The sequence below is a fragment of the Anneissia japonica genome, unplaced genomic scaffold, assembly GCF_011630105.1.
Source record: "Anneissia japonica isolate Jap-2015-1 unplaced genomic scaffold, ASM1163010v1 scaffold287985_len465408_cov153, whole genome shotgun sequence".
Lineage (NCBI taxonomy): Eukaryota > Metazoa > Echinodermata > Crinoidea > Comatulida > Comatulidae > Anneissia > Anneissia japonica.
Window position 1 is genome coordinate 344,802 of NW_022719880.1, and position 11,590 is coordinate 356,391.

Genomic DNA, 11,590 nt, shown 5'->3' on the forward strand with positions numbered 1-11,590 from the left:
CAGAATCTGTGATTGTTTTTTGCACCACATTGATGTTATATTTGTTAAGGCTTTGTGCTTTGCGGATTTGAGGTCATTTTCAGAGCACACTGGAGGTTCTTATTTTTATTTGTGTCTCCTAATTTTTACAATTGGGAGGGTAGAAGGAAGAGGCGATTGCGCCAACACTCTATGTGTTTTGTTGTTTAGTTCGTAGTTCACATCACGAACTAACACAATCAAAGTAGATTGTGTTAGTTCGTGAAATCACAGTAGCACGTCAAAACGAGCGCGTATTGGTTGTCAAGCAATTTTGTATTCTTTACCACACAAAAAGTCCTTAACAACAGCAGCGCGTATTTTGACGCGCTTTCTTGATTTCACGAACTAACAAAATCTACTTTGATTGTGTTAGTTCGTGATGTGAGCGACGAGTTGTGTGCCACCTAGCAGGCCACTCACTCGCTCGTTCGCTCCAGTGCTCTGTTGTGTTATTGCTCAGAGTTAAACTGATTTGTAAAGTATTACCTAGTTGTGCTTTATTGCCGCTAGCCCTCTTTGTGATGAAATAAATTTTTCAGAAATGATAAATAATAAAAAAAAAAAAAACAACACTAACTTAAATTCATTTACACTCAGTGGCAGAGGTAGCCAGCCGAACCAACTTACTGAATGTTGTTTACACTCACAATTTCAGAGTTATAATAGACAGTACAATGATTAAAATGGCAAAGCAAGCCAAAATCGTCTCAATTCACATCACGTGAGACATTTTTTTCCCAATGTGGTATCCATTCCTTTTCGATATCTGCGTAAATTTTAAACTATTTTTTGCTCTCCTTAGATTTTTTCTTCAACCTAGCTCAGCGACATAGGACGACGCAATGCAGAACTAGGGCATAGGAATAAATGGGGAATCTCCACAAATTGCAACAACAACTTCAGCACTAGATTCGGAATTCGTCATAGACGAATTCGGTGATAGTGATGATAGTTATTTTGATGATTTTTGAATGATTGAACATGAAGGAGACTTTTGGTATCAGAATAAAAAAAGGCATCTAACAAGACATGGAAATTTGTTAATACAATGTCAGTATGTCAACTCAAAATTGGACGAATTCGTATATTTGATGCGCATGTATGGCATTGTTTTTGCACTAAAATGGATGAGAGAATGGAACTGTGAATTCAGTGTCAGGAAATCATGATATGCAAAAAAACCTAATTTTCAATTTAAAAAGTGCTGTGTGCGTGAAAATGTGCGTACGTCATGACGCGTGCAGGCGGCATTGCACACAAAGTTGAATCTTGATATGTAGTACACTTGTGTCTTTCGGGTTGTAATCCACCCTGCTGCCGTTTGCTGGGGTTCGTTATGTAGTGAACATGTAGGATGAGGGTTTAAGTATGTTAATAAAGTTGAACTATTAGAAATCTTTGCCTCTGGTAGCGTGTCACATAATAACCACCATGTAATCAAAAGAATATTGAAAACAGATTTAAACAATTTTTTTCATTGATAATATGCCTGATCTTGTGGACGTAAATTGCCGTTAGAGTCAAACGCATACCCATTTACCCATTTTATGTTGTGTTAGGACCAAATTCCAGCCTGCATCTGCCATGGGTCTTCAATTTATGAAGAATATTATTATGTTTTCGTCACTATGGACGAGTTAAGGTGATCCGCCGGACATCGACCCCAGAAGTGTACTGAAAATGACATGAAACGTGCTTTAAATTACTGTATTCAAAAGGTGATATTTGATTATAGTTTGCGCACACATCTTCCCGTGCGCGTACGTGTGCGTTAAAGTTTTTAACATTCTAAATATCACCTTTTAGATGCAGTAACTTAAAGCATGTTTCAAGTCATTTTTAGCACACTTCTGGGTCAAGACAAGCGGATCACCTAACTCGTCCTCAGTGACGAGTTCAAATCTAGTCTTCTTTTTCTTATTCTTCTTTCTTTCTCCCTATTTCTGTTCGCACGATATCTCAAAATTGCCGCGAGCTACGCACATGCCAACTTCAACGAACATTTGGCTTCATCTGAAATAGTCATAACAAGCTTTTTAAGGTTGCCAGTCACGCGTGATGTCATCTACGCACAATTTTGATAACTGTTCATCGTAACGATACAAATTTTCCCTTCATATGAACTATATAATCAGTCTGATAGCGTTGAAATACAGTCTGCCGCCCTCTGTTGGTCTGTCCAATATATTATTTCTCAATAATTGAAGATGAAGGTCCAAAAATCATTCTATTTGACCATGATGACGTCATCAAAATGAAAATGAAGAACATGATCTTTGTTTCAGCTATAACTTACTCGGAAGATGAGAAACGATTGACTAACAATAAGAAAGATACACTTAAATAAATATGTTAATAAATGAGGAAATTAAAGGAAAAAGTTTTTTTTAATTCAGATGGCAAAATAATGACGTCACAATTTCCGATCAGCCATTATGATCTATAAAATCATATCTACAACTCATGTGCTTTCAGAATATGTAATAAAAAATGGGTGTTACTGATCATTCTAAGTAGCTATAACTGATTGAAAATATGTATGATTTTGAGCACTTAAATTTTTGACGCACGCGTACGCGCATGTTATGATGCGCACACGGAAAATTTATGCGCATTACATTCATATTAGACTTGAAGTTTTATGCCAATTGAATATGATTTAGAAATGTCAAATAATTATGATGATATAGGCGATTTCAATGATTTGAGGAAAGAAAGATGTATGGTCAGATAAAAAAATTATGTAAAAAATGATGACGTCATCAAAATGTAAAAAGTCGTGAAATTTATGAAAGAGAATTGTCTCAGTTATAATCTTCCTCGAAGTTTGGAGAAAATCGATCAAGGATAAGGAAGATACGCTCAAATGCGCACTTTTTTAAAATGACATCATCGATAATATTCAGTTTGTTGAATTCAGATGGCAAAATGATGACGTCACAATGTCCGATCAGCCATTATGACCTATAAAATCATATCTACAACTTATGTGCTTTCAGATATAGTAAAAATTGGGGGTCACCGATCATCCTAAGGAGCTATAACCGATTGAAAATAGGCATGATTTTGGCCTATTTCCGCTCTAAGTCGACAAAAACGCGCACATAGATTCGTATATTTTATGCGCGCGTACAGCATTGCTATTGACCCTAAATGACAGAAAAAGATTGGAAATTTGTGAATACAGTGTCAGGAACCTAAAACATGTAAAGAAAACGATAATTCCAGCTTCTGCACGTGCGCGCGAGTAAAAATGCTAAAATTGACCTAAAACATGCTCTAATTTAGTCAAAAAGTTTTTACTTACTTTACTGTGGATGAGCGGACGATAATGGTGCAGGAAGTGGACACTTGATGTGAAGTATACTTGTGTGAAATAAATAAAGAAAAATCCGAACAAAAACAATGGTGATACGCTCGAAAGCGTATCACCAACTAGATTTGAACTCGTCACTGAGGACGAGTTTGGTGATCCGCTGTACTTTGACCCTCACGAAGCACGTGCGGTGCTGATTGAAAATTATTATATGCTATTATTATATGCTAAAACATGCTCTATTTAGTTTTTAAAAAGAGTAATTTTGAGCATATTATTGACTTACGAATGTGTACATCTTAACGTCCGTGCGCACGGTAATGATATTAATACAGTGTCACAAAGGCATTTTGACAATTCGCAATTTTCCCTTTACAGTATACAAACTATCGGTTTGATAGCGTCAAAATAGTCTGCCGCCCTCTATTTTAAAATTGTTTACATTTTTTAAGAAAGAAAGAGGGGAAGGCTCCAAAAAAGCATTCTTTTTTTTATCATGATAACGTCATCAAAATGAAAAATAAAGGGACACTTCTGAAAGAGAATTGTCTCAGCTATACCATACTCACTGGTGGAAGACAATCGATCAAGAATAAGCAAGATACGTCAAATAAGTTGAAAAATAATGACGTCATAAATAAAATTTCAGTTTTTAAAAAATTAGATAGCAATATTTTGACGTCACAATGTCCGATCAGCCATAATGATCTATAAAATCATATCTACAATTCATGTGCTTTCAGAATATGTAAAAAAAATTAGGGGTTACCTTTCATCCTAAGGAGCTATAACTGATTAAAAGTAGGCATAATTTTATAGTCAGGAGGCATTTGTCATTATTTTGGCCTTACTTCAATTATTTAGCCAAGTTTGATTTTTCACTTTTATGTGATCAATGACACCACAACAAACAATTTTCAGCTTATTGTCCAATTTGTAGATGCGTTTTTCACTCGTTGGGGGCGCTTAAAAAAAAATGGCGGTTTGTGATATTGGTGCCTATATCTCAGCAACCACTGATGGTAGAAGCTTCTAAATGGTCTCAAAATGTTCACAATGTATATATTACTATTTGCGCTAATAGAACATTTTGCTGAAAAATGGCCGGAAATGCCATTTCTGGCGATTTGACCTTTGACCTTGTATGCTCATATCTCTGTATTAATACTAGTCATACAGACCTGGAAATAATTTCAAATTGTTCGCAATATGTATATTTATATTTACTTTAATGAACATGTTTGTTCAGAAATGCCAGGAAGCGTCATATTTGACCTTTGAAAATAATAAGTTTGCGTTTGTATATTCTATAACTGATAGATACTGTTTCAATTTTAAATAAATACTACATTTCTGTACGATTTATCGGAGGTTCAATGGTTATATTGTTTTATATCAGATCCACTGGTAATACTAAGTTTTGATATAAATTAAGGCCACTCATTGTCCACACACAAAATACAGGTTTGTGATTGGCTGAAAGTACATGCAGACTAGAATACAGGTCATTTTCTCATGGTAAGTGTTTGTACTTCGAATACCACTTTTATTGGCAAATAATAATAATGATAATTACTAGTATAAATGGACATTGTTCAATAATGTACCTATGGTGATATAAATATAGTTTAGATAGCCATTTAATTATCAATATGAACATGCTGTGCCATTTACATCGATAGACCCTGACCATGCAATTGAACAAGAGCATAAAAAAATGAAAGTAAAAGGTGGTTTCGTTGGTATAACAGGCAATAAACATGCTCTTGAGAAATATTTCATCATAGCTCCTTCATTAAGCAGAGCCGTCAGTGAGTTCAAAGAGTATTCTGGTATTAAATGCAGGCAACCATCTTCACTTCATCATGAGTTGAAAGGAAACAAAAGTTTAAAGATGATAGAAAATGCTGCCAAGCTTGTTGATGTCCTTGCCAAGGAAGGTAATCCATTTCAACAAACGGACATGTTCAATTTAGTGACATTTGTTGTAACCTCAAATGAAGTGGGTCAAACAATTGCAAATCGCGACAAATTAAGAAAAGATGCATTTGATAAATTTGTGTCAACACGAATGGTTGAAAAACCCGTACACTTTTGGGACTCTCAAAAGAAAAACAACTTCTCCTACTTCAAGGATGTCGGAGCAGTGGCAAAAACTAAATTAAAGGTCAATTAGTTTCTATAAAACAAGAGATGAAGCTGCTATCTAGATTGTTGGTTGTGGCAAAGAGCAGACCAGAATTTGCGCTTAAAGATGTCATAGGAACATACGAGTTCAACTGCACGCCACCGTCAAATTTTCATCCTGACGGAGGAATGATAATGCTTTCTGGGAAATCAAAGGTACTGCAGTCAATCATGAACATTACTCTACCGGATAATGTTACCAAACCTGCACAAAACGACAATACCACAAAAATATCAATCTTAATTATTGATGGGATGTGTATCGTTAATATGGTAAAGAAGGTATCTGATAAGTTCAATGCTTCTGACTTTGCATCTGAGTGTGTTAACATGATCGTATGAGTATACCATGATGGTATGAGTAAACCATATGATGAAATTCGTGTTGTTTTTGACCAGTACCTACCAGGCTCTCTAAAAGAAATTACACGAGATAAGAGAACAAAGAAAACGACTACCATCCAATAACACGTAAATGACAACACAGAGATCAAAAACATTAAGACATTTTTATCGCACATAGAGACCAAAGCTGAACTGACAAAAGATGCCAGAGATGAAATCGGGACATCATACTTTAGAGGAAGGTGACCAAATAGTTTTGCTAAATACCTTTGATTGTATGAAGAACGCCATTGTTGACATACTTTTCGTGGATACAGATGTATTTATTCTTTTGACGGGAAGCTATCCTATGCTTCCTCCAATGACAACCTTTTGTAGGAAACGAGGTGAAAGGATATCTATCTGGGAATGCTATTACAAACTTGGAAAACAAATATCATTGATTGGATGGTACGCATTCAAAGGTACAGATAACACCGGGACATTTGCTGGAAAAGGAGTAGTAGCACATTTCAAAGCGCTTATGCGATGTGACGACGAAATACTAGATGCATTTGTATATGGACTGAGCTGTGAAATACCAGATTGTCGATATTCAGGCAAATGGAAAGATATGTGTGCCTTCTTTACAGCACCGCAAAGATCAAGGCAGATAATGTGAAAGACCTGAGATGGATATTATTTGCACAGAAAGGTAAAGAAGGACAGCAATTACCTCCAACCATGGGAACGCTTAGACCACACGTGGAAAGCGCATACTATATGGCCCTGGTATGGAATTCGTCATGTAAACCAAATCCGTCTATTCCATCAGCAACAGGATACTCATGGATCTAGAAGATGGTAATTTAAAGCCTGTGTTCTGCAAAAATCAACCAGCACCAGAGGCTCTTCTAGAAATGCATAAATGTACTAGCAATCAGGGGTGGCGCCAGAGGGTCCCCGTCGGGGAAGCATAGCCCCCCGTCGGGGAAGACGATAAATTTTGTCGGTGAACAAATAAAAAAAAATATTTACATGTAATATTCGTTTAGCCACCATATCGTTTGTGTTAACTTTTCATCACAACAACAACCACAACAACAACAACCACAACAACAACCACAACAACAACCACAACCACAACCACAACCACGACGACCACGACCACGACGACGACCACGACGACCACGACGACGACGACGACGACGACGACGACAACAACAACAACAACAACAACAACAACAATAATAATAATTCAATGAGACTAATTAAAAATAATTTGCGTTCTTTTATGACAAATGCTCATTTAGATAGCCTCATGATGGTTGGAATACATCGTGATAGGTGAAGCAACCTCGACCATGACAACGTGGTTGACAGATTTCATGCAACATATCCAAAATATAGAATTTCACTTTCAAGAATGCATTGCATACTCTTTGTTTCTTGCTTTATTGAAAATGTTTTGGTTTTGGTAGCTGATGTCAACATTAGAAAGCATAGCCTACATGAAGTCATATTATAGTAACTCGATGCCTATCAAATAAGTAATAAAAATTCGCCATAATTCATAAAATATCCGTGGCCTGGACCCCCACCGGGGGCCCTAGACGGCCCCCTGGCCCCCAGCCAAGTGAGACTCGATTCGCTCCACTAGCCCCCCCGTCTGGGCCTTTAGCCACTCCGTCGAGCAGGTCCTGGCGCCACCCCTGCTTGCAATGGTTCATGCTCAACCAATCTTTGTGGGTGTAAGAAGAACAATTTTCTCTGTACTGATGCATGTGAATGTGGTGATAGATGTGAAAATACAAAGGACTTTACAACAGAACTAGTAGGATAATATTAAGGAACTTTATTGACTGGATTGGTAAATGGCAACCTGATCATAAGATTGTTGGTCATACTACTTTTATAACTTTTAAACAATATTTCCTACCGAAGAAATTATTAATATAAATGTTATAACACTTTTAACACACAAAATACATTATCTAAGTAAAATCAGTAAAGGATATACGGTACCCTAACCGGAACGCATTTTGTATCAAAGGTCAAATATGACGTTTCCTGGCATTTCTGAACAAACATGTTCATTAAAGTAAATATAAATATACATATTGCGAACAATTTGAAATTAATTTCAAGTCTGTACGACTAGTATTTACAGAGATATGAGCATACAAGGTCAAAGGTCAAATCGCCAGAAATGGCATTTCCGGCCATTTTTCAGCAAAATGTTCTATTAGCGTAAATAGTAATATATACATTGTGAACATTTTGAGACCATTTAGAAACTTCTACCATCAGTGGTTGCCGAGATATAGGCACCAATATCACAAACCGCCATTTTTTTAAAGCGCCCCCAACGAGTGAAAAACGCATCTACAAATTGGACAATAAGCTGAAAATTGTTCCTTGTGGTGTCATTGAACAAATAAAAATGAAAAATCAGACTTGGCTAAATAATTGAAGTAAAATACAAATGCTTCCTGACTATTAAGTATACATAATTGTTGGCGTACGCGCACTTTAGTCGCGAGAACGGAAAATTAAGGTACCTGACATTTAACCTTGACCTGAAGATTATGCTCACTTAATATGATTCAGAAATGACGAATGGTTAAGATGATATGGGCTTATCAACGTTTTGAGGAAAGAAAGATGTGGGGGGGTCAGAATAAACAATTTTTTTTACCATGATGATGTCATCAAAATGTAAAAAGAAGTAAAATATATGAAAGATAATTGTTTCAGCTATAACATACTCAAAGTAAAAAACACTTTGTTACGGAAACTACAACGAGAATTAAAAAGACTAACCTGGTTCATGGAGACTCGAGTCGTAACAATGACAGCATGACTATTTCTAATGAAAGCCCTTATCGGGAAGTTAGAAGTGTGAAAGAGAATCTTCTTGGACCCAAGACTTAGCTCCGTGCTGGTGCTTGGAATGTCCGTACTATGTACGAAACATCAAAACTTGCACAAATTACAAATGAGATGAAACGCCACAAGATACAGATCCTAGGAATCAGCGAAGCACGCTGGACCGGTTCGGGAAAAATCAAAACAAATGACGGATATACGGTAATTTTCTCAGGTCATGAGAACATTCATTTATACGGGGTTGCTGTTATAATTGACAAAGAAATCTCAAGTACACTGTTGGAGTGGGAACCTATCAGCGACAGACTGATCCGAGCAAGGTTTAATTTAAAATACTGCAAACTATCTGTTCTACATATGTTATGCCCCAACTAATGATGCAGATGAAGATTGCAAAGATGACTGGTATGATCAACTACAAATGGCAATCTCCAAAGTACAACATGACATGCTTCTTATCATGGGTGACATAAATGCAAAAGTTGGATTAGACTATAGTAATTTTGAAAGAACAATGGGCAAACATGGATGTGGGGAGAGAAACAACAATGGAGATAGACTTGTTGAAATCTGTGCAAACAACAACCTTGTCATAGGAGGAACATTATTTCCTCACAAGTCAATTCACAAACACACTTCGGTATCCCCAGATAAACGTACCACAAATCAAATTGACCACATAATCATCAATGGAAAATGGCGCAGATCACTTCAAGATGTCAGAGTGTTCTGTGGAGCTGATGCTGGTAGTGACCATTATCTTGTCATATGTTCTGTTATGTTAAAGCTACATAGGGTTACGCAATCAAATTCCAGAAGCAGAAAATTAGATATTGCTAAATTAAAATTGGAAGATACAACAAATATGTTCACAATACAGTTAAGAAATCGATTTAGTACCTTACAAGATGAGTTACTAGATGATAACGACCCAAGTGTTGAGCAGATATGGAGCTCAATCAAGGAATCCTATGTAGATACAGCAAAAAATGTTCTCGGATACAAACAAAGATGATGCAAGAAATGGATCAGTAATGAGACATGGAAGAAGATAGATGAAAGATAGGAAATAAAGACAAGTTTGTTGAACATCAAGTCTGCTAGGCTCAAAGAAAGATTCACGAAAACATACAAATCAAAGGGCAAAGATGTGAAGAGAAGTGCCAGAAAGGATAAGAGACACTATGTTGAAACTCTTGCTGATAGAGCTGAGGAAGCAGCAGCAATGGGGAATATGAATGAAGTATATAAAATCACCAAACAGTCACCAAGTCTGCTAGGCTCAAAGAAAGATTCACGAAAACATACAAATCAAAGGACAAAGATGTGAAGAGAAGTGCCAGAAAGGATAAGAGACACTATGTTGAAACTCTTGCTGATAGAGCTGAGGAAGCAGCAGCAATGGGGAATATGAATGAAGTATATAAAATCACCAAACAGTTGAGCAACAAATACAAAACTAACCCGACCCCAGCTATAAACGATTTAAATATTGACACAACCTCACCATCCATTGAAGAAATAAAATCTGCAATTAAAGCAGTGAAAAATGGGAAGGCATGCGGAAACAATTCAATCCATGCCGAAATGCTCAAAGCAGAAGTTGACCTGTCTTCAAGAATCATATACAACTTATTTGAAAAAATCTGGTCTGACGGTATTATGCCTGAAGACTGGTCTAAAGGATTTTGACAGCATACACTGAGTTACCCTTTGGAAAATTCTCCAACATTACGGTATACCCTCAAAACTAGACTAGAACACTTTTCCGAACAAGTCAGCTTAAAAATAAACTCAAGAAAAACAAAAATCATGACTTTTAACACCAGAACTAAGCCTCAAATTTTTGTGAATGGTAAATGGCTGGAATCTGTTGATAGCTTTACTTACCTTGGTAGTATCATCAGTATTGATAATGGCCCAAAAGATGACATCAAATCCAGAATTGGAAAAGCACAATATGCCTATGTCCAACTCCGTCCAATATGGAAATCAAACAACTTCAGCCTCAAGACAAAAATTTGATTGTATAACAGCAATGTTAAATCTATACTATTATATGGATCAGAATGTTGGCGAATAACAAAACTAGATACTAGATGCTTAGACTCCTTCCACAACAAATGCCTATGAAAGATTTGTAAGATATTCTGGCCAAACAGAATATCTATTAATGAATTATTGAAAAAAACAAAGAGTAGATGTGTCAGCATTGAAATAAAACTCCGCAGATTTAGATGGCTTGGCCATGTTTTGAGGATGCGAAAGAACACCGAAGATCGCTCTAAGATGGACACCACCAGGGAAACGGAAAGTAGGCCGTCCAAGGATAACATGGAGGCGTATGGTAGAAAAGGAACTTAAAGAAATTGGTCTCACTTGGAACAGTGCTACTATCATAGCAAAAGACCGGGATAGATGGAAGGATCTCGTTGTGGCCTTATGTCCCTCCAGGGAAGAAGAGACTTGATGATGATGATGTACGTGCATAAAAATGCGCGCGCTGTGCCAAAAATTTGAAAAATGTTGAAATGCTCAGAATGGCCTGAAACGTGCTCTAATTTAGTCAAAAAGTGATTTTGAGCATTTTAAAAATTTGACGCACATGTATGCGCGCGTTATGATGCGCACTCATAAAATTAAGACAAGTGACATTCAAATTTGACCTGAAGTTTATGCTCACTGAATATGATTTCGAAATGGCAATTGGTTAAGATGATATGTTCGATTATGTAACACGTTATTAAAAACGCAAAATTACGCGTAGATGACGTCATTAACATGCTCACATTGACTAATCCAGATTAAACCAAATGTTCGTTGAAACTGCCATGTTCGTAGCTCGCGCAAATG

At 36.6% G+C, this 11,590-nt stretch overlaps 1 protein-coding gene across 1 annotated transcript; it reads left to right on the forward strand.

The window, feature by feature from the left end:
- The first annotated feature begins 8,812 nt into the window (after positions 1–8,812).
- Positions 8,813–10,429, forward strand: LOC117111099 (craniofacial development protein 2-like). The gene is made up of 3 exons (XM_033253982.1): positions 8,813–9,008; positions 9,121–9,672; positions 10,002–10,429. Exons 1-3 carry the CDS (start codon positions 8,813–8,815, stop codon positions 10,427–10,429), a joined length of 1,176 nt encoding a protein of 391 aa, XP_033109873.1.
- Positions 10,430–11,590: the final 1,161 nt, after the last annotated feature.

Excerpts from the sequence above, each read along its gene's own strand:
- LOC117111099 (XM_033253982.1), top strand. The coding sequence starts at position 8,813 with ATGTACGAAACATCAAAACTTGCACAAATTACAAATGAGATGAAACGC. Across the intron at positions 9,009-9,120 it reads AATTGACAAAGAAATCTCAA|ATGAAGATTGCAAAGATGAC; the intron begins GTACACTGTTGG and ends CTAATGATGCAG. Across the intron at positions 9,673-10,001 it reads ACTAGATGATAACGACCCAA|TCACCAAGTCTGCTAGGCTC; the intron begins GTGTTGAGCAGA and ends ATCACCAAACAG.